Source organism: Chiloscyllium punctatum, chromosome 9, assembly GCF_047496795.1.
Source record: "Chiloscyllium punctatum isolate Juve2018m chromosome 9, sChiPun1.3, whole genome shotgun sequence".
Lineage (NCBI taxonomy): Eukaryota > Metazoa > Chordata > Chondrichthyes > Orectolobiformes > Hemiscylliidae > Chiloscyllium > Chiloscyllium punctatum.
In genome coordinates, this window is record NC_092747.1 from 34,215,444 (window position 1) to 34,240,057 (window position 24,614).

Consider the following 24,614-nt stretch of genomic DNA (forward strand, 5'->3'; position numbering starts at 1 on the left):
TCCTTGGGTGACATTGTGTGTGGAGTTTGCACACTGTCCCCCGTGCTTGCATAGATTTCAGCCAGATACTCCGGTTTCCTTCCACAGTCCAAAAGATGTGCAGGTTGGTGGATTGGCCATGGTAAATCATCCCATAGCGTTCTGGGATAGTAAATGTGAGCTTACAGGGTCTGAAATGGGATACTTTTCACAGGGCCGGTGCAGACTAGATGGGCCGAATTGGCCTCTTTTGACAGTGATGGGGTCTTATGATTCTAATTTATATCATAATGCGTACCCGTGCACAGATACTTTGGGAGACACAGTGCCTCAAGTGCTTAACATTATTGCCTCTCAGCATCTAGGATCTGGGTTGGATTCCAGCCTTGGATGACTGTGTAGAGTTTGAACGTTCACCCAGTGTCTGCATGAGTTTCCACTGGAAACTCTGGTTTCCTCCCATAGCCCAAAGACATACAGAGTAGGTAAATAGGCTATGCTAAATTTTCCACAATGTCCAGGGATGTGCAGGTTAGATGGATTAGCCATGACTAATGCTGTGTCACAGGGATAGGGTTTTGGGGGGGGGGGGAGAGAAGGTGAGGTGCGCTGGGTCTGGGTGGGATGCTCTTCAGAAGATTGGTGCAGACTAAATGGGACAAATGTTCTCTTTCCGCACTGTCTTGATTCAGTGGTTCTATACAACTAGACACTCAGGAAATTGTTCTTCTTTGTTAAACAAAACAGCACAGGAACAGGCCCATTGGCCATCCAAGCTTGCACCAACACATTTTGCCCTTCCATATTAAAACTGTCTTCATTTACAGAATCTGTATCCCTCTATTCCCTTCCGATACATGTATTCATCCAGTGCTTCTTGAATGCTGCTATTGTGCCTGCTTCCACTACCACCTCTTGTAGCATATTCGAGGTACTCACCACCCTTTGAGGAGAAAGTGAGGACTGCAGATGCTGGAGATCAGAGCTAAAAATGTGTTGCTAGAAAAGCGCAGGTCAGGCAGCATCCAAGGAACAGGAGAATCGACGTTTCGGGCATGAGCCCTTCTTCAGGAATCATTCCTGAAGGGCTTATGCCCGAAACGTCGATTCTCCTGTTCCTTGGATGCTGCCTGACCTGCTGCGCTTTTCCAGTAACACATTTTCAACTCACCACCCTTTGTGTGGAAAACGTTACTCGCACATCTCTTATAAACTTCCCCTTCACAACTTGAACCTGTGTCCCCTAGTAATTGACTCCTCCACCTTGTGGGGAAAAAATACTCATACTTCCCATTCTAACTATGTCATTCACAATCTTATAAACTTTTATCGGGTTGCCCTTCAACCTCCTGCAGTCCAGTGAAAACAAACCCAGTCTATCCAAACTTTCTTCATAGCTAAAATCCACCATAACAGGCAACATCCTGGTAAACCTTCTCTGTACCCTCTCGAAAGTATCCACATCCTTCTGAGTAGCGAGGTGACCAGGACTGTACGCAATATTCCAAGTGTGGCCAAATTAAAGTTCTGTAAAGCTGCAGCATAACTGGTCTATCCTTATCCTCAATGCCCCTTCCAATGAAGGCAAGCACGCTACAGGTCATTTTGACAACCTTATCTCACCATGCTGCCACCTTCAGTGAGCCATGGACTTGCACACCCAGATGTCTCTGCACAATACTTCTGCCATTCACTGTATAAATTCAACCTGTACTTGACTTTCCAAAATGCATCACCTCACATTTTTCCAGATTAAACTCCATCTGCCATCTTTCTGCCCATGCTTCCAATCTCTGCTATTTGTGATCTACATCAATGATTTGGAGGAAAACATAATAGGTCTAATTAGTAAGTTTGTTGATGATACAAAAAGTTTGGTGGAGTTGTGGATAGTGAGGAGGATTGTCAGAGGATACAACAGGGTTTGCATCAGTGACCCCAGCACTGATCCCTGTGGAATACCACGAGTCATAGCCCTCCTTTCTGAAAAGGATCCTTCCATCGCTATCCTCTGTCTCCTATGACTAAGCCAATTCTGCATCCATCTTGCCAGCTCACCCCGATATCATGTGACTTTTGCACCAGTCTGCCATGAGGGACCTTGTCAAAGGCTTTACTGAAGCCTATGCAGGCAACATCAACTTTTTCCCTCAGTCATCTTCATCATCTCCTCAAAAAACTCAATCAAGTTCATGAGGCACGACCTCCCCTACACAAAACCATGTTGTTCATCGCTAATCAGTCCATTTGCTCTTAATTCTTATAGATCTTGTCCCGAAGACTTTTTTTCCAATAATTTCTCTACCACTGATAGAGACTTAAAGCCTGTAATTTCCTGGATTATCCCCGTTATCCTTTTTAAACAATGGGACAACATTAGCTATTCTCAGTCCACTGGAACTTCACCTGTGGTCAAAGAGGATACAAAGATGTCTGTCAATGCTCCAGCAATTTATTCTCTTGCCTCACTCAATATTCTGGGATCGATCCCATCACGATCTGGGGACATATCTATCTAAACATTTTGTAAGATGCACAATTCCTCATTATTTTTAAGAGCACTTTTCATTTTGAGTTTATGGTGCCCAAATAGATTTTTCACCAGCTTCTCTTTGACCTTTCGCTGATTAACTTCTTCCACCTTGAGCTTGAGATTCAGATCAGATCAATCTCCTCTATTCAGGTGACAACTTGGTTATGAAGTACATCTAGTATTTTGTCTTCCCTACACTGGAGAGTTGCTTGCATCATATCTTTAACACTAAGTGTGATGCCTTGTACTATGCCATTGAACTTCTGACCACTGTAAAAAGTGTTTTATCAAGCGAGGCTCATTATTTAATAACATTGTGTCACTTGTTTGCCAGTATGACTTGAAATTTGTGACATGCCCATTGACTTAAATAACTGCATGCTAAAGTGTTTGACCAGAGCAACTTAATTCCCAAAAGAAAACTTTGATTTTATCTAATGCCAATCATACTTCTACCTCATTTTTTTGTCTCTGTTTCCTTTACACTTTTGCTTTTTGTGGCTGTGTCCTGCTTTAGCACAATTTCTGAAAGTAAACAACTTTCTTAGAATAAAAGTAATTTGGTTTAAAGCTAGTGTTATGCCTGACTAGGCGAGTGCGCTGGAAATCAAGCCTCGCTATTCCTAGAATGATCACAGTAGTTAAAATGTTTCATAAAAGTATGCAAAATTCCCCAGTTGTTCGATCGAGGTTGACAGAAAGCACAGACCAGATCTTTGCACTTCGCAAGAATTATTGTTTATTGCAAATTATGGGAATAATTTAAACTAGTTCAGCAGTGGGAGGAACATAGGCAGTTAGCACAATAGGGACAAGGCAGACTTTAATAAAGCAACAAAGGTAGAGAAAGGTCCACCACTGAGTTTCAAGGAAGCAAAGTGAGCTGGGTGACCTACACTTTAGTACTAAGTGTGTTAGAGATAAGACAAATGGGTTAACGATGTGGAATAACGTGGAACTGCGATGTTGTTGCCAACACAGGACATGCTTGAGAGGGGGGCTGGACTGACATCTCAAGATTCTATGGTATCAGATCATCAGGTGGGACAGATGAGGGTGTAACTGAGCACGTGGTGTTGCATTAACAACTAAGGGGTCAACTACGCATTAAGGTAAGATGAAATATTGGAAAGGTTTTCCAATTAGGCTTTGTGGGTACAGCTAAAAAATAAAAAAAAGGATCAGTCATACTATAGGGTGTGTGTTATAGTCCCCCAGTTAGCAGGCAATACAAGAACAGATATGTAGACAATTCTTCAAGTGCGTAAAAAATAATAATAGGGCAATTAAAATTCTCCAAAATTAACAGGGATAGTCATAGTGTAAAGTGTTTAGAGGGGTAAAATTTCTTGAAACGTATTCAGGAGAGCTTTTTATATCGACATTTGGAAGGTCCGATGAGGGACAGAGTGTTGGACCAATTCTGGGGAACAAATCAAGACAGATATTGGAGGTGGCAGTGGTAGAGAATTTTACTGACAGACATCATAACACCAGATGATTAAGTTTATTATGGAAAAGAAAATACGGACTTTAAAATTGGGTTTTGGACTGCATGAAGGCAGATTTTATCAAAATAAGGCAGTATCTGGCCGAAATGGATTGGGAACAGCTACCTTTTTAAAAATTTATTCATATTTTTGTGGAATGTGGGCATCATTGGCTTGCTAGCATTTATTGCCCATCCCTAGTTGCCCTTGAGAAGTTGGTGGTGAGCTGTCTTCTTGAAACACTGCAGTCCAACTGCTGTGGGTTGAACCACAATGCCATTAGGGATGTGATATTGTGGGCAACATTTGACATTGCATGATGGGAAAAATTGATCAATTCTCGAGTTATAATACAATAAGTTAAAAAGACAAAAAGGTCAAAAACAGCTTTCAGGACCAAGATTAATGTAAACAAATTTCGTAAGTTTGATAAAACTTGAGTAATCTTTTTCACAGCTCCTTTTCGATTTCAAGTGGCAGATCTTGGCCCAAACAAAAGGTCCATGTAACAAACAGTTATGGAATGGTGCAAATTGTTAATTTTTTTTTAGACTAAGGTTCAGTGTTACAGATGACGCACATTTCATGATAACATGTAATTGCTCAGCATATTTTCAAGTATATAATGTGTTCCTTTTCTTTTGTAAAAGCTCAAAACTTGGAAGGGAAACAGGGAATGATCTGGATCCCTCTTCTTACCAGTCTCAGCCAAACTGCTGCAGTATTTACAATGAAGACTGATTACTGTCAGTTCAATTGACTTTCGAGTGTTGTTGATTTCTTTTGTTCTCTCAGATTCCTGCTAATTAAATTTGGTTATGACAGGGAATTCCAGGCCATAGTAACAGTGAAGGTACAGCAATATATTTCGAAGTCTGGATGGTGAGTGGCATGGAGGGGACCTTGAAGGTGGTGGCGTTCCCATATATCTGCTGCTCTTGACCTTCTAGATGGAAGTGGTCATGATTTTGGAAGGTGCTGTCGGAGGATCTTCTGGCTAATTTACCTTTGGGTAAATCTTCAGAAGAACAGTGGGAAGCATTCAAAATGGAATCGGCAAGAACACAACCCAACATGTTCCCTTTTGGGAGGAGTGTACAAGCAACAAGCCAGAACACAATGTCTAGGAATATTGAGGACTGGATAAGGAGGACAACAGAGGCATTTAACAGATACAGAGGGAGCAATTCAGAAGAGGCCCTAGTGGAGTATAGAAATTACGGAAGGAAATTTAAGAAAACAAAGCAAACTTAAGAAAGCAAGCAAAGATGGGGTGTGCAAATACACAGGTGGGTAAGATTCAGCAGAATCCCAAGATATTCTGCACATATATCAATGGGTAAAAGATGTCAGGGAAAGAGTGGGGCACATTAGGGACCAAGAGAGAAATCTGTGCACAGAGCATGGACATTGATAGGGTGTTAAATGAGTATTTAATGTATGTCTTCACTTTGGAGAAGGAAAATGCATGTAGAGAATTCAGAAATAGGGACAGAGGTTCTTGAGCAATTGGACATACGGAGTGAGGAAGTACTGAGTTTCACATGGACAGCGAAGAGGGTTACCTCAGATCATAACAGGATCTGGACTAGATGGGCCAATGGGTTGAGAAGTGGCAGATGGAGTTTAATTCAGATAAATGAGAGATGCTGCATTTTGGGAAAGCAAATCTTAGCAGGACTTATACATTTAATGGTAAGGTCCTAGGGAGTGTTGCTGAACAAAGAGACCTTGGAGTGCAGGGTCATAGCTCCTTGAAAATGGAGTCACAGGTAGATAGGATAGTGAGGCGGCATTTGGTATGCTTTCCTTTATTGGTCAGAGTATTGTGTACAGGAGTTGGGAGGTCATATTGCGGCTGTACAGGACATTGGTCAGGCCACTGTTGGAATATTGCATGCAATTCTGGTCTCCTTCCTATCGGAAAGATGTTGTGAACCTTGAAAGGGTTCAGAAAAGATTTACAAGGATGTTGCCAGGGTTGGAGGATCTGAGCTACAGGGAGAGGCTGAACAGGCTGGGGCTGTTTTCCCTGGAGCGTCAGAGGCTGAGGGGTGACCTTATAGAGGTTTACAAAATTATGAGGGGCATGGATAGGATAAATAGGCAAAGTCTTTTCCCTAGGTCGGGGAGTCCAGAACTAGAGGACATAGGTTTAGGGTGAGAGGGGAAAGATATAAAAGAGACCTAAGGGGCAACTTTTTCACGCAGAGGGTGGTACGTGTATGGAATGAGCTGCCGGAGGATGTGGTGGAGGCTGGTACAATTGCAATATTTAAGAGGCATTTGGATGGGTATATGAATAGGAAGGGTTTGGAGGGATATGGGCCGGGTGCTGGCAGGTGGGACTAGATTGGGTTGGGATATCTCGTTGGCATGGACAGGTTGGACCGAAGGGTCTGTTTCCATGCTGTACATCTCTATGACTCTATGGTAGGGAATCTAATGGTGAAAATTCATACGGAGAGATTAATCTCCACTTGAAAAGGCAGGGTTTAATCAACGATATTGAATATGGTTTTGCCAGAGGGAGATCATGCCTACCAAATTAGATTCAACTTTTTGAAATGATCATGTGGGCAAAGGAGAGTAGTTCAGTTTATATAGTTTATTTGAATTTCAGCAAAGCATCTGGATCCCTCTTCTTTCCAAAATAGAAGAAAAGTGGGTGGAGGGGATCATATGTATGTTTGTGGATGACAGGAGGTTAGAACATAGAAAAGTGCAGCACAGAACAGGCCCTTTGGCCCACGATGTTGTGCCGAGGTTTAATCCTAATGTAAAATATAATAACTTAACCTACGCACCCCTCGACTCACTGCTCTCCATGTGCCTGTCCAGCAGTTGCTTAAATGGCCTAAATGGTCAGATGGTTGTCAGTGAGAAAGGAAGTCTTAAGATATAGGAGAAAATGGACGATTGGACAGAGGGACAGATCATCGGTAGATGGAATTTAATGCTCTGGTGAGGTTACGCACTTTGGAAACAATAACAAGACAAGGGAGTAGTTAATGGCAGAACATTAGGTTGTTCAGAGGATCTTGGGGTGTTTGTCCACGGATCATCAAAAGCAGGACAAGTTACAAGGCAGTTAAAAAGGCATGTGGGAAGCTTGCTTTTATCAAGCATGGCTTAGATTATAAGAGCAGGGAGGCAATGTTGGAGCTGTACAAAACTTTGGTTAGGCAACAGTTGGACTACAGTGTATATTTCTAGTCTCCATACTATAGGAAGAATATGATTGCACCGGAAGAGATGCAAAGGAGATTCACCAGTATGTTGCCTGGAATACAATTGCTAGCTATGAAGATAGGCTAGATAAGCTCAGGTTGTGTTCTTTAGGGCAAGGAAGGTTGAGGAGCTACTGATTGAAATGTGCAATACTACAAGAGGCATAGGTAGGGTGGATAGAACGTAGCTTTTTCTCTTCATTGAAGGTCAATAGCAAGAGGACGTAATTTTGAGGCAAGAGGCTTAGAAAGGATTTGAGGTACTTTCTTTTCAGCCAGGTGGTGGTGGAAATCTGGAATGCACTGCTGAGCAGGATAGTAGAGACAGGTAATTTCACAACCTTTAAAAAGTACTTGGACGAGCACTTGAAATGTCATAATATTCAAGACTATGGGCCAAGTTCTGGGAAGTAGGACTTGTGGAGGTTTACAATAGAATTTGGTGCGACAAACCTGACGTGCCAAAAGCCCTCTTTTATACTGTACAATTCTACAAAATAGCTGGTAGCTACAGATAAACAATTCTGCAGCAACATATAATCTATTGGTTAAAACTCTAATCTCCTTATAAAGCTTCCCCTACAAATATTATCAGACACAAAGAAAAAGCCTGGGTATTATGGGCAGATGTGATGTGTGATACAGCAGTTCGACTGTCCCTTTCCACACTGTTTTCTGAGATGATCCTTTGGTGTGACAGAACCTGCTGTCCCTCAATTTTCCACCTCTAGGTACTTTCACTTGTTTGTAGGTGGCAGAAGATAACTGGTTTACACTAATAATGTCCCTGACTTAAGGCAACTTCTTCCTTGATCAGAGGTTCAATGGCTTCTTACTCTTACTAAACATACTGCTCACCCACTTCGGATCAAATCACAAAGTTATTGACAGGAAGAAGGCCTTTGTCATCAACAACTGGTCTCTACTATACAGACCAATCAACTTTTGATGACCAAATCACCCTTCGGTATACTCCATTTGCTCAAACTCATTTAATAATAACCTCCCTTCACTGCTTGGATAAACAGTAGCGTGGAGTCGAAAAGTGTGGTGCTGGAAAAGCACAGCAGGTCAGGCAGCACCCGAGGAGCAGGACAGTCAACGCTTTGGAATTTTCCTAATGAAGGGCTTATGGCTGAAACGTCAGCTCTCCTGCTCCTTGGATGCTGCTTGACCTCCTGTGCTTTTCCAGCGCCATACTTTTCGACACAGATCTCCAGCTCCTGCAGTCCTCACTTTCTCCCAAACAGTAATGTAAACAATTTTTTTTACAATGAATGTCAGGATCTTTCTTTTAAAAAGTGTAGTGGTCCTTTCCATAATCCATGGTTTTAAAAACTGTCCTTTCCACATTTCAGTCTACAATCAAGAATATAGAAAAATAAAAATCTAGAGCCTTTATACCAGGCACTGTTTTTGTTTCAAAACATTGGCAAAGACTTATGATGTTTGGCATCTGTACTACTCACTGCATTGGCTTAACAAATTTGGCTTTTGTAGTTTTGTAACTGAAGATGAACATATTTTGTGTATCTCCTGTGTCAAGTCTTTTCTCCATCTAATTGAATTGTTTTGCCTCTGAACATAGAATCATCACAGAATCTCTGCACTGTGGAACCAGGTCATTTGGCCCAACAAGTTCACACCAACCCTCCGAAAAGTATCCCACCCAGACCCATTCTCCTACCCTATTGCCTTATATTTCCCCGGACTAACGCACCTAGCCTCTGCATCCCTGAACACTATGGGCAATTTCATATAGCCAATTCACCGTCTTTGGACTGTGGCAGAAAACCAGAACACCCAGACAAAACCCAAGCAGACTTGGGGAAAATGTGCAAACTCTACATAGTCTTCAGAGGCTGGAATCAAGCCTAGGTCCCTGGTGCTGAGAGGCAGCAGTGCTAACCCCTGAGCCGTTGTGCCACCCACATCTGCTTCACTCATCACCAGAATGATTTTCTCTAGAATGGTCTTCTTTGGACTATAATAAATCTGCTCCTACATAATGCCTACTACATTCAGGTTTCCTATGAACACTAACTTTAAGTCACCAGCAGCCTGTAGAGACCATTAATGAAATCAGGTACAGATTCACCTTAATACTGTTCTCTTTTATTAAATCTTGTCTTTCAATAATTTTATTAGTTCAGAGGTTGAAAAAAAATTTCCCAAAGCTTTTAAAACCTCAACCTAGCTGTTGTTTTATTGATCCCCACGGCAAGCAATAACTTCAATCTCCTATATTCCCAATCGTGTATAAAAGCAATGTTTACTTGTTCTGTTCCTATCTCTGTGTCAAGTATGTTCTATACCTCGAGAATGGTTTTCTCTGTGATGTCCAATTTTGTATTTTATTTAGCCCACTCTGAAATTAATGCTTCCTGGTGTCATAGCTTTGTAATGTCATTAGCTACTTGATCTTTAAAGATTTTTATCAGCAGTGACAGTTGCTCTATTGAGCCTCGATGTTGCACTGAAGTGTCCAACCTGTGCAGCTGTAATAGAAGTTTTCCTGCACTTTACAGTTAAAATGAAGCATTTCTGAAAAGACTTGTGTGTTCAACCAAAGCACTTATTTCTTTATATTGTCCAATGCTAATTTGCTTTGAGAGACTTGGCTAGCGACTTATCTATTCTAGGAGTGCAGAGTGAGGTAAGTTCCCTCTCATGGCTTTCTTATGTTTCCTACCTCATGGTATTCACACACCATAACGGCGATGCTTAATCAGAGTTGCAATGCTTTGAAAGTGACTGCGCTGTCAGTTTGAACTGCTTCGCTAGTCGATGCTTCTCCGATTGTACAAAAGGTTTTTGGTTTGACTCATGAAATCAGTGTCGTCTGGTTAGAACACCCGATCAATTTAAACCCACAGCTGCTTTCACTGACCATTTCCTCCCAACGCAGCTAATACTTCCTCCTTGGGATTGCAAATTTCTTCTGTTCCTATTCATCGGTCAGGTCTGAAATGCTACCAGTGTCATCCTCTGAAGCATTTTTCTGTGTTGCCATTAAGTTTGAGAGGGGGTTTTACTGTTGTTAGCAGTATCTGTGTCTTGTAAAGGCTATAATACAGTTCACAACGTAGCCTCACCTATATTGATGAGACCAAACGCAAGCTGGGTGACTGCTTTGCAGCAAAATAAAAGGAAAATCTGCGGATGCTGGAGATCTGAAACAAAGAAATAAATTACTGCCAGAGCTCAACAGGTCGAGCATCATCTATGGGAAGAAAGCAGAGTTAGCATTTCAATCTGGTGACTCTTGATCTTGAGTAACTAGACTCAAAGTTAACGGTTTTCTTCCCACAGATACTGCCAGATCTGTTGAGTTTCGTCAGCAACTTCTGTTTTTGTGACTGCTTTGTATAATGTCTCTATTCTGTCCATATGAATAAACTGACCTTTAAGCTGCTTGTCATTTTAATACATCCTTTTGCGCCCATACTATCTTATCCATTCTAAGCTGCTGCAGTATTTCAGTGAAGCATAAGCAAGCTACAAGGACACCACCTATTTGCTACCTTGGACGAAATAAGGAGTTCAACAACTTCAGAACTTGAATACATGATTACACCCCTTCTCCAGTTGCACCCACGCTGTTAATCCACTGGTTATGGATTCATTTAGCTCTATCTATCACTCACTATTTATGCTTTTTGGCTCTCAAATAGTCCTATGTTTAGGCTTCACCAGAAGTGGTTCATTTTTTAGGTATGATGGGTGCTACTTCTGGCATGCCCAAATGCACTCTTCATTGAATCAAGGTTGAGTCCCTGAAGTGATGGTTATGTTGCAACAGGGTATGTGCTGGGCAACAAGGATGAAGATCATGACTGAACTCAAAAACAAAAGCACCAAAGTAGGTCAGGGTACATTTTAGAAGGAAACGTGAGCAAGCTCAGTTATGTGGAAAAATTAATATAATGGACTTTACACTATTTTTACAAAATCACAATAAATAATGGAAATTATATTAACTTTAATGTTGTGAATAAATAATCAAATGAAATTAACCTCAAGTGATAAGCACAACAAAAGAATCTTTAAATATACTAAATATTAAAAAGAACAGTGAACTAATCTGAAAAAAAGTTAAGAGGAGGAAAGTCTAAAACTATGGCAATAAATTGTTAACTGTGGAGAGTAATGCACAAGAGGAAAAGAGCATTTAAGTCAGTCAAAAAGAAATAGAAGTTTGCAGAATTTCTCAGAATATTCCATACTTCAATATACACAATAAAAAGACTGAGGAAAAAATAATGTTGAATTAGCTAAAAGTGATGTAATAAATCAAATAGTAAATACATCTGCAAGAGCTCTCTAAAGGGTGCATTCAAGTGTCAATTTGGAGAGGCCAAAGAGGTTCCAAGAGCAGATGCATTTTCTGTCCTGCTGTGGGGTTTCTTTCCCTGCAATCAACAAATTCATAAAGTGCTTCTGGTTTCATAAGATGCGCTAATGCTATAAAATTGGCCATTCTGCTAACCAAAATAAATTCAGAAAAACACAGTACATTAGTGAATATAGTGGAAATTACTATGATCCCACAATTGTATTATTTTAAATTTAGCAATACCATCACACAATTTCCGTGGGAATTGAAGCGTGCATGAATATTCATTGATTGAGAGAGGATATTTGCTTCTCAAGTGATCACGATACTTCAAACACTAACATCTTGAAATTGGATGTATCAGTGTATATAGCCATTATACTAGAGCAAAGCACAGCACCAGAGACAGGCACGTTCCACCCTGGAAAACTTCATTAGTTAAAAGTTCTTTTTGTCAAGTCAGAGGACTTCTTCACCACAGAAACGACGTTTACCTTTTCTAGTACCTTTTCCCACAGCAGTTGCCTTCTGAGGACGGTGCTGCTTCAAACTAAAAATAGCAAGCTCACTTAATTTTGCCTCTTGCAAAGTTATCTCCATTGCTCTTTCTCAAAAAGAATAATCCTTCCTCCTCTTAGGGTCCGTGCACTCACAGCCATCTCTAATATGCCAGCAAAACCAATAGCCAACTCCAGTACCTGCAAAGCTAAAAAAAGTGCCAGTGCTCCTTCAACCAACAGCAGCAGCCTCTTTCTACTGCTGTGTCAGAAATCGTATGCATAATAGACAAAGTGGTTCAGAATATACATAATGTCCTTGTATTCATTAATTAAGGCATAGAGCTTAAAAGCAAGCAAGTGAGACTAAAACTGTATAAAACGTTAGTTAGGCGACACTAGAATATTGAGAGATATTCTGGGATCCACATTATTATGTGGATTGTGATTGCACTGGAGGGGGTGCAGAGGAGATTTGCCGGGAGATTTGCCAGGACATTGCCTGGGCTGGAATGCTTTACTCATGAAGAGACAGATTAAATAGACTGGGATTGTTTCCCGAGAGCAGAGGTGACTGAAGAGGGATATGACTGAGATATATATAAAAAAAGACAGTCATTGAAAGGAAGAAACTTTTCTCCTTGGTGGAGGGATCAATGACCAGGAGGTAAAGATTTATGGTAAGGGGAAGGAAGTTTAGTGGAGATGTGAGGAAAAATGCTTTCACCCAGAGGGAGGTAGAAACCTAGAACTCACTGCCTATTGGGTGGTAGAGATGGAAATCCTCATAAAAATTAAGAAATATTTGCTATATTGAGTCATACAAGGCTATGAGACAAGTGCTAGAAGAATAGAATTATCATAGTTTTTTTGACCAACACAGACTCAATGAACCAGAGAGTCTTTTTCTATGCTATAGACCTCTATAACACTAAATTGTCTTGGCCTCAGCACTGCCAGTACATGAAACTATGCTAAGACCATCTTATATATGTCTTTTAAATGACAGCACCTCAGCCTTAAGTGGCTAAGTGGTCAATTCCCTAAGGATGCTCACTGTTTAAACTTGCTTATGCACTTGTGTGCACCATTATCGTGCAATCTAAAATGAAAAATATCTATTATGATCTGAGTAATGAGCTGTTAATGAATAAATTACATGTATTATACAGGACAACAAGGTTATGCAAAACTTGAACATAGTTAATGAAATGATCAACTCAAGTGAAATTTTATGCTGCAATAACCACATGGTATGCAGTCTAAGAGTTTGACTGCCAAATCTATTTATACAACCATGCTATCTCCAGACCTCTGCATAAAAACTAAATCTTGATATTTATTAAAACATCAACTTTACAATTACTGTATTACAGAAAACATAAGATTGTTTGGTTGGGCTAAATTAGATTAACATAAGAATGACTGCCAACACAAAATAAAACTTTACACTACTATACAGACATTACGGATTTCAAAAAAGATTAACATTAAATCATGCTTCATACTTACAGAAGGGGAGGTGGCTGCTGATAACAAAGGCAAAATTCCACCACAAGCAATGATGATGTTGTCCACCATTTGAGAAATGAGGTGAATTGTATTGTGAACAAAAATAATGTTCTCATTGCTATTCACAAAATCCATCACAGACTTTGTAGTGTGGCTGCAAAAGACACAAATTATGAAAATAATAATATTACTACTGAGATGCTCTTCTAAAATCGTTAAATCAAGAGCCAGCAAAATAATGGCTTCCTGTTGTGCTCCAATTTCTCTAGGATGCTAATTACACAGTTAGCAGCAGTCACAAGTAATTTCAAGTAGTCTCTAGGTTAACCAATGAAATATGGTATGTACCCAAAGTACACATTTTCTTCCATGATTTAAGAGGGAATCTGGCAAGTATTGTCATGAAAATACACAGGACATCTGTTCTAATTACCAATTTCCATTATTGCCAGAATGTTTTTGAAGCTAATTTTATAACAATCACAGCAATTTATATTTGCATAGTACCTTTACAGTAGTAAAACAATCTCAAGGTAATTCAATTGGTTATTTTCAAGCAAAAATAGATGCCAAACTAAAGGAGGAAAACATTAATAGAGATGATTAAGTTTTAAGAGATGGCATCGAAGGAGAGGAAGGTGAAGAAATTGTGGTAATGAATTCAGTACACTGTTGGGCATTAATGGAGAAGGAAATATGCACAATAAGTAAGAGAGAGAGGAAAGCAGATCCTTGGGAGTATTAAGACTGGAAGAGGTCATAAGAACAGAAGACCATAAACATAGGAGCAAATGTTGACCAGTCAGAATCTGCTCTAACATTCAATGAAATCATGATTGGTCAGATATTTACCAACTCCACTTACCTGCCATTTCACCGTAACCTTTTATCCCTTACTTTTGTCTATCTCAACCCTAAATATTCTTTATGAACCAGCCTTGACACCCCTCCACAGCAAAGAATTCCACAGATTCTCTACGTTCAAAGAAGAAATCCCTCCTGACTTAAGTGACATGGGCAAATCCCTCATGCTACGATTGTGTCTTCTGGTCAAAGGGTCTCCAATAAAGGAAAACAACCTCTCAGCATCTAATCTGTCAAGCCCCCGAGAATCTGATATGTTTCAATATGATTGTCTCTCATCCTTGTACATTCCAATGACTACAGGCCGAACATACTCAATATCTCTTCATAACAGTCTCTACATACACAGGATCAGCTTAGTGAACCTTCTCTGAAGGTAGATAAGGGACCCAAAACTTCACAGAATTAGATCCAACCAAGAATAATGTCTTATATAAGTTTTATATTCTACTCTTTTTGAAATAAAGGCAACATTCCACTTGCTTGTTGAACTTGTACACTAGCTCTTTGTGACCTATGCACGAGGATTGCCAATCCTTCTGTACTGCAGGTTCTTGTAGTCTAAATAATCTCATCCATTTAAATAATACTCAGCTTCTCTACTACTTCTGCCAAAGTACATAACCTCACACTATATTCCATCTGCAAAGTTTTTGCCCAATCACCCAACCTGCTTATGTCTCTCTGTAGTCTTCGTGTCATCCTCATCACTATGTTCTTACCTATTTTTCTGTCATTCAAAAACTTTCACTTTCCTCATCTAACACATTTATATATAATGCAAACAACTGAGAGATTAGCATTAATCCCTGTCACACTTCATTAGCTATAGGTTGAGATCCTGAAAATGACCATTTTATCCCAACTTTGTCTTCTATTCATTAGTCAATCCTCTATTCCAGACTAATATACTTCCCAACATGATGGTACTTATTTTAGGAAGTACCTTGTGTGCTGTACTTTATCTAATGCTTTTGTGAATTCAAATATATGACATTTACTGGTTCCTCTTTATCTATCCCATGTACTGTGACCTCAAAGAATCCGAATAAATTTGTCAGTCATGATTTCCCCTTCATTAAATTAGGTTAGTTCTGCTTAATTATATTAAATATTTTTTTAAACGCTTTGCTTTTACCTCCTTTAAAGTGGACTCTCACATTTCCCAACGACAGATGTTAAGCCAACAGCTACAGTGTTACTTTTTTTTTGCACCTTTCCCTTTTTGAATGAGGGTGTTATACCAACTGGACTAGTGACAAGCAGATTTAACTTGGATTTCTTAGAATGGGTTCATTGCAAGCAGTCCTGTGTTTGGGGCCCAGGACAGGAGCATACATCAAGACTCATTAGCCTGGGCATATGGCTCTCTGGAGCCCACTGTGATTCCACTGGGGCTGCTGAACATGCGCTGGGTCAGGACCCAGACCAGAAGCAGCACTGGCCTGTGTGGATTCTGTTCCTGATCCTGTCTTTGAAGGTGCAACCACCAAACTAAAGACATATTTTGATTATATAGCTGATCAACAAATGGCTGAGTTTGCAATTAGGTGTTTCACAAAAGCCAGAGATATTAAAAGCCACTAAATAAATACAGAGCTTGCTTCCCATCATGAATGTGATACATTCCTTGCTAAAAATGACCATGCTATGTACTTCTAACTAATGTAACAATTATTCAAGAGGATATTTGCCTATCTAAGCTGTGGTCACAAGGGAATACAATCACATATTTTATGGTGAACGGACTGCTGGTCAATAGTCTCTGATGTCTTCTTTCATAATTGAAAGTGTTAGCTAATGACATTAGGCAAGGGGTTTCAAGATCAATGCCTGGCAATCAAAGACTAGGATAAAGCCAATACTTCATGGCAGATGGAGTCATTGTAAGGGAATTGTTGAGACTTGACCATCTAGCCTGGCTCAATGATAGAACCTAAACAGTCAGCCCTTTCTGTAGAATATAGTTACCATCTGATTATAGATTGCTAACATGCAACCTGGTACATGGCGAGTAAATTTGCCCCAATGAGCAGTGTACATTCTAAATTGGAAAACAGAATGTCTATCTCACAGAGTCTCTCAGTAGCTTTTTTTGAGATTATTAATCATTTAAATATTAAACAGGTTTGTAAATATGCCAGACACCCAACAATCCAAAACCAAAATATATGAAATCCCCTCTTAGGCATCACTTTAGAAGTCCTAAATAGTGATAGATTAACCAGTCAAAGATAAGTCAGACTAAAGCAGTGTACAGTCTCCACATAACCTCCAGGAATTTTGAACTCAACTCGACAAGTTAACAAGGACCAATTTATCTTTTGTCAACCATAATTTGGTACTTTCATGTGTCAATGAGTTTCAGTACAATTGAATATATAGTATAAGTTCCAGGATATTAGATGCAGTTTGGGTTCACAATGCAAGTTCAGCTCTCAGACTCAAAAATATCAAGTTCAAGCTTTGAAAGAGTCTTAGGATCCAAATAAAAGTTTTCCTAAACTTATTGAAAGATATAAATTGTAAGGAAATGGATGTTAATAATTATGTTATTTGAAAATATGCAATTGTTTAAACCTGCATTTAGACATCAGAAATTGCACTCATTGCGCCAAACAAAAGCTCAGATTTTCAGAAAACATTGAGTCATTTGTGGAAATATAGTAACTAACTTACACAGATCAGCAAGCTTACATGGGAATAACCCATTACAAATTTGGTAAAGGAAATGAGTAAGGGTTCACAAAATATAACAGAACATTCAGCTGTGCAAATGTGGGAAGATCGGAGTTATGTTTTACGTAAGCAGATAAATTAGTTGCATTCTCATATTACCCACCTATATAGTCTATTTTTGTACCATTCAGTCCTTTCAGTAATTCTGTAAATCAGTTAAAACCACAATGGTATTTGCCGGATTTTGCACTGCTCAGCTTTGAAATCTGGCATTAAGCATCTAAAAAAAATGTCCACAGTTTACCATCAATCGATTTAAATGGACATTAAATGATGGGCAGCAAGCTCACAGTTGCCTAATCTATAGAATTGGAAGGAAAGAGTCAGGAGGCATGGGTTCAAGTCCCACCTGCTGCATTGACATACAATAATATCTCTGAACAGGTTGATTAGAATTATCCTTAAACTAGTGGATGACAATTGCCTCCACTTGCGTGAGGTCAAATATTGTTAGTCACCAGGTTTACGGATCAAAATACCTCTTCGACAAGTCCCACTGAAGAATGATTTTATTGCAAGAATTAAGGACTGATCATATCTCTTAAATCTAATTGACAGTTTTGAAATTCAAGTAAATATAAAGGCAACTTTCACTAAAAATCTTTAAGTGCTGTACTGCTGATTCCTTTATTAAATTCTTTCCAAATACACATGATACATTATAATAAAAAGTGAAGTGTAAAATGTCAGTTTAAAACTTCACTCATGGAGATCGTTAAACAAGATTACTTCCTTTTCCTTGATTAACCCTAATAAAACATATTTAAACAACCAATCATAAAATTTCACCATTTAATAAGCACTTTTAAGTTTCCAATTACTTTTGCCCCAGTAGAATATCTAATTTAGTGAGAGATTGCTGCTTTGTCAGAAGTAATATTTTTCAAATGAGATGTAAACAGAGGTTCTGTTTGGCTTTCAAATAAAGATAAAAGATACTTTGATAGAGAAAGAGCACCAAGCTTCCCCTATGACAAGCAACTTTTGAGAACAATTTAAATGGTCAGTCATTCATTTGATGTATATCATGGCCAAACTGGCTACTGTATTTCTCTAGAATACAGTGCACTTTAAACTGTAGCACTTTGCAATGTATCAAGGCTATCAACAGCATTATATAAAATGCTACAGACATTATTATCTGCAGAAAATACAAATGTTTCATCACCTCCTCCAAACATGCACATCGGTTTCCAAAGCAAAAAGCAGATCTGTCAGCAAACGCTGATGCATGGGGGACCACTTAAATTCAGGGATCCGGAACATGGTAGTTCGTGGTCCTGGACTAAACTGTCGGCGCTGCTCCTCAGTCATTGGCATCCCTCGGAAACCCAGATCAACACGCAGATCTCTTTCTTGAAACCCACCTCCTCGCCCCTGAATGGACTGTAAATTACAAATTATATAATTAATTTTAATGAACCTTCAACATCTTCCACAACAGGAGAACTGATTTGAAAGGTTAAACAGATATACTTTTAATTTAAAAATGAATTCAATTTAGATTATATTAGAACAAAAATGTTGAAAACTGGGGAGAGCAGCAAATTATTGAATAAAAGATTTCATAATAGTAAATAAAATAATTATAAAAATTTGAAACATCCAATAGAAAATTAATTCAAGGCAAGCTAGTAAAATATGATCCACATGTCCACAGATTTGAATACTAAAGATATGTAATGGTGTTAGTCGATTTCCAGGGGGCATTGCTCACAGCAAGTCGATGATAATACAATGTTAAGAAGAACAGTAAGATTTTTGGGCGGCACGGTGGCACAGTGGTTAGCACTGCTGCCTCACAGCACCAGAGACCCGGGTTCAATTCCCGCCTCAGGCGACTGACTGTGTGGAGTTTGCACGTTCTCCCCGTGTCTGCGTGGGTTTCCTCCGGGTGCTCCGGTTTCCTCCCACAGTCCAAAGATGTGCAGGTCAGGTGAATTGGCCATGCTAAATTGCCCGTAGTGTTAGGTAAGGGGTAGATGTAGATGTAGGGGTATGGGTGGGTTACGCTTCGGCGGGGCGGTGTGGACTTGTTGGGCCGAAGGGCCTGTTTCCACACTGTAAGTAATCTAATCTAATCTAATCTAATTTTTGTTCCATATGAGTACGAACGTCTGCGTCTGTCTGTCTGTGTGTGTGTCTGTGTGTGTGTGACACAGGGCCAAACAATTCCTTCAGACGTTGCCATATTTAATTGGGAGAAATTTCTACTCATCAAATATTGATGTTCGTCAAGCAATGTAGAAGGATGCATTTGTGATCACCTTGCATTCCTAAGCAATGATTGCCAATCATTCGCTAATGAGTATGATTATTCACCAAGGAAATTCCACATCGCTGGTCATGGTTTCTATGGGTTGTTGCATGGCTGATGAGCCCAATCCTCGACCTGCATCTCTGACCACATATTTAAGAGGTGTTTCCAGGATGTGGCAGTGGTCCTTGGCCTTGAAATCGTTGGCATTCATTTCCTTTTCTGTACTTCCTCTTATCAATGGGTTTTCTTGAAGAATCATTGTTTTTAATTCAGAAGTCTCCTTCAAGTTGGTTTCTTTTGAATGAGTGTCTCTCATGCTGTTGCATTTCTTGAGGGAAGCCTTTGAAATGTTTCCTTTATCCTCCTCTTATTTGATCGACTTCTTGGAGCTGGGTGAAGATGTTTTGCTTTGCACTCTGAATTCAGGCATGCTAAGCACATGGCTAGCAAAACAAAGTTGGCTTCGGATAATCGTGGCCTTGATTCTGGTACTATTGGCTGCTTCAAGCATGCTGATATGGCACCCATTTCAAAATGCATTGATGGTACTTCTCAAGTGATGTCTATACATTGTCCACACTCCAAAGTCATATCGAAGAGTCAGGATGATGACCGCTTTATACACAAGGATCTTGATATCAGCAAGGATGTCACAGTTGTTAAAGACTCTCATCCTTAGATGTTCAAAGGCAGCATTGCAGATTGGATGTGATGTTGAATTGCTGCATCAATATCAGCCTTAGCTGGAAGCTTCCCAGGTTGTAGAAATGTTCAACATTTGAGAACTTCTCTGCTGATCTTAATGGAAGAACGGACCAGAACTTGACCTGGGTCAGGTTAGTAAAGGATGTGTCTCTATGAAGTAGAGGCTGAGACCAATTCTTTAGAATTCTACCACAAAACCATTAAGGGAGCAGAGATGACATTTCCTGAGAAAGCAGAGATGACATTGCCATCTGAACACTTCAACTCGCGCTCTGCCAAGGACATGTAGGTCCTGGGCTTCCTCCAACAACAAACCCTAACCACCAGATGCCTGGAGAAAGAACACCTTATCTTCCATCTTGGGACCCTGCAACCACACAGGATTAATGTGGATTTTACCAATTCCTCAGTTCCCCTCCCCCAACATTATCCCAGTCCCACCCCTCAACTCAGCATTGCTTTCTTGACCCGTCCTTCGCTTTTCTCATCTATCTGCTCTACCCTCCTCTCCGACCTATCATCATCTTCCCCACCTTCATCTCCCTATCATTTCCCAGCTACCCTACCCCCAGCCTACCCCCTCCCATTTATCTCGCAGACCCCCAGCCTACTAGCCTCATTCCTGATGAAGGACTTATATCCGAAATGTCGATTCGCCAGCTCCTCGGATGTTGCCTTTTCCAGCACCACGCACTCTACTCTGATCGCCAACATCTGCAGTACTCACTTTCTCATAACACAAAGGAAGTTGGTTACAACATTGGAGACTAAACATTTTAGTCTAGAATATCGCTGTCATAGTTCCACAGGGAAATGTCCCAGGCCCAATGATCATCAATTGCTTCATTAACTTGAACAATGGGAAAGAAAGTCATATATCCAAATTTGCTGATCACACATTGGAACTCTTGTTCAGAAATGGCAGTTGATGCTAAATCAGCTGTTAATCTTAAATCGGAAATAAACTGAGTTAGGATGGCAAATTTTCTTCTCTAAAATTGATTTTTATTTTAAAAAAGATGGCTTCATAGCACCATTACTCAGACTGGTGAGCTCCAGTTCGTTATTAATTGTTTTTAATTTCCACCAGATGTCATGGTGGAACTCATGAACCCATGAGGTTTTGCCTGGCTCTCTCAATTACTAAGCCAGATACATTACCACTACACCGCTGGCCCCAAACATGACTGTATGGTGCTCAGTTCCATTCAATTCATGTACAAAGCATTTCATGTCTACATGCCAGTGTCTTTGTGTGTGTCTGGTAAGGGTTTACAAAGGACCCTTGTCAAAAGTTTGACATGAGCTAAAGTGATGGACAGTGGGACAGGTAACATGAATTCCAGTAAGATAGCAGTGGCATAGGATGCTCAAGTCAGAGCTCCTCCACTCTGCCTGTTCTTTTTCTTTTTTCTCCCTCTCTCAGTTCTTCTCTTGGCCTTGGGCACCTGGCCCTAGCCTCCAACTCCCAGACTTTGAAGCTGGGTCAGCAGTTAATGGAGACACCAGTGGCCAGGGCAGGGACATCAGCAACTAACGCTCCAAAGCAGAGAGGCTGGCAACAAGCGCCCCAAAGTGGAGACACCAGCAACCAGCGGCCAGAGTGGTGACGCCAGTGACCAGAGGCCAGAGCGGGAATGCTGTTTGCCCAGTGCAGAGGAGGGGTGGCAGGTGCACCTCTGCAGTGGCACAGCACAGAGCATGGTAGCAGCCAGTGGTCAGACTACGTGGAGGCTCCTTGCATTGGTCTGCTGCAGAGCGCCTTTGGAGAGGGATTGTGATGCTTGTCTTTTTAACTTTGCTTCTTTTTTCTGACCTTTGGTCATATAAATGTATAGCTGTAATGTAATTTGTTTTCTTTATTTCTCTACTCTGTAACTAAGGATTGTACCTAGCTACCTTTGTCACTAAGATGGCGCCGTAAGTGGCCACTTAAGTTTTCATTGTACTCATTTAAGTATGTGACAATAAAGCTAATTCAATTTAATTAAGGTGCCAACCCTATCACTTAGATACCTTTACTGTAGTCATTGGTTAGAAGAGTCTCAGCAATTGGTTGATGTAGAGCCAACAATTAGCCCCCAGCAATGACATATTAATAGATGCTTGAAGACTGGCACAAAACTAAAAAAGTTTTCCGATACCTTGGTCAACTCAAGGAGGTAAAGAACAAAAAGGAGAAGACTGCTGTTAACCATCAGAAAAGAGACCCGTTCCTTCCAGATGCAAACATCAGCTGCATTTGCTTTTTTCTCCCTGGGATCAGTAAATCACTTGCCTGTCATGGTGGTATACTTTTCCTGTCTATTTAGCTTATGCATATTTAAACATAAACTTTTAAAGTCGTGAATAACTTATGATTTCTCAACTTCTATGTTAGATAATCTGTGATTCCTCCTGAAGCTTATAACGTAGAAGTTTCGAATTGGAGAAGACGAGTCATGAATGCACTTTCAGCATCTGCAATTCAAACACTAAAAAGCTTTGTTCTGCAGTTCTTGTCAAATTTAATTTTGGATGTCATGAAACTGTTAACCTCATACTAGGCCCAGCTGCCTGCATTACAAAAGATTAGACAACTGCATTACTGAAGAACATAATGTATAAATGAAAAACAGATGTGAACAAAAGTACAGTTCACTCATTTCTGACAAATGAAAGTACTAATTTCTGATTTGTGCAGTTATTACAAATGCAGAATATAATTAACAAGATGAGCAAAGCATACTATCTTTTTAAATCTTACCTGAGTTGTGGTGGTGGTTTGAATTTTTTTAACTTCTTTCCCTGGCTCTTTGCCATCATCGGATCGGTCAGTATCAGAAACTGTGCTAGCAGCATCCAAATTACCTACAGTCTTTTTTGAAGATAGTTCTGAATCAATGGTTGCGCCGATCATTTCGGTGTATTCCATTGTTTTTGCAATTCCTTCTGATTCAGACAGGATACTCATTTCTTCTAAATTTGTTGTAATTTTGAAATCCTTATCCTCAATTATAGATTTTGGGCTTGTAATATCGGAATTACTGGTCATATGAGCTAACAGCCCCAGGTCATCACTGGCACTTGAATGTATTTGATTCTCTGGCACATTTGCAATTGAAAGATTGTCAGCAGCTGGCAATTCAGCCAGTAGTTTTTCCTGATGGTTTGTTGCTTTATCGAAGAGAAATGATGTGCTATTAACAGGTTCATTATCCTTTTCATCTACCAGAGATATTAAGGGACCACTGTCTCTCTGTTCTCTTTGTTGAGGTATGGAGGTGCTGTTAATATTGTTCTGTAGTTTCTCCACAGCAGAAGTATAAACCTTGTCCAAAAGAGATTCTACCTCAACCAGATTACAATTCTCTGCAACCAGTGTCTCAGGTGACAGATCGAGATCATCAAGTTTTACCTCTGTGGCATCAACCTTCTCTGCTTTGATATCCACTAAGAGATCATGAACCTCCACGTGTACTCCTGTTGTTGGCCTGTCTGAACTGTCTGCACCACTACTGGATACCCTTGCTTCAACTAGGAGATTTCTAGAATTGGTGTTGACAGGGTAGTCAGTTTCACTCTCTGGGCTCTGAGTCTGGGAACCATCTTCAATTTCTCTGACTTCTATGCCTCCTTTGGATCCTATTGTTTGAGAGGAAAGGCCAGAAATTGTGCTGACACTACCCTTTTTTCCTTTTTTGATGTTCTCCTCCTCTTGCCTTTGATACTCTTCATACATCTTGGCTAGGTATTCTTTATGAGCTTCATAGGTGACCTTCAGAAACAATAATGTTAGTTTAATCAATCAACAGCAGTTTGAGGAATCTATGATGTCCAAATCATTTAAATATTTTAAAACACACATTATGGCTCTATAAAAGTACAATTAAAGTGGATAAAGAGTGGAGCTAGAAGAAAGCACAGCAGGTCAAGCAGCATCAGGGGAGTAGGGGAGTTGATGTTTCAGATCAGAACCTTTCATCAGTTCTGATGAAAGGTTCCGACCTGAAACGTCAACTTCCTCTATCTTTTGATGAAACTTGACTTGCTGTGCTTTTTACAGCTCCACTCTTTATCCACTAACTGTTCAGCATCTACAGTTGTCACTTTCTCCAAAAATACAATCAAATTCAACTTAAAAATATTGTGGGTTTTACCAGTCATCAACAGCATACACCAGTTAAATCCTTTCATTCACATTAAAAACATACCAATTACAGTTAAAGAAAAACTACTAAAATTTTTAAGTATATCTATGTGCAAAACCATTAGAAATCATGAACTGAATTCTCCAAGGAGTGGCAATCTTACTTTTTCTAAAAAAGTGAAGGAGGGTACTTGGCATTTCTGACAGGTAATTCCACTCAGTACTCCCTCAGAAATACAAAATTCTGTTAATTCTTTCATAGTGTAGAAATCTCAGAGGAAGATAAATCATGTCCCATTTTCACAGAAGTCAGCTGCCATATTCTGAAATTTAAAGGTCT

At 39.9% G+C, this 24,614-nt stretch overlaps 1 protein-coding gene and 1 long non-coding RNA gene across 2 annotated transcripts in view; one reads left to right on the forward strand and one right to left on the reverse strand.

The window, feature by feature from the left end:
- nbeaa (neurobeachin a) overlaps positions 1-24,614 on the reverse strand; it is a 913,644-nt gene that overhangs the window by 676,958 nt on the left and 212,072 nt on the right. The window contains exons 22-24 of the mRNA XM_072577218.1: positions 22,892-23,902; positions 18,349-18,566; positions 13,578-13,731 (exon numbers count right to left, since the gene is read on the reverse strand). Coding sequence (XP_072433319.1) covers positions 13,578-13,731; positions 18,349-18,566; positions 22,892-23,902 — 1,383 coding nt within the window. The remainder of the gene's footprint in view (positions 1-13,577; positions 13,732-18,348; positions 18,567-22,891; positions 23,903-24,614) is intronic.
- Positions 1-24,614, forward strand: part of LOC140481281 (uncharacterized) — a 146,690-nt gene that overhangs the window by 118,244 nt on the left and 3,832 nt on the right. The gene's annotated exons all lie outside the window — the stretch shown is intronic.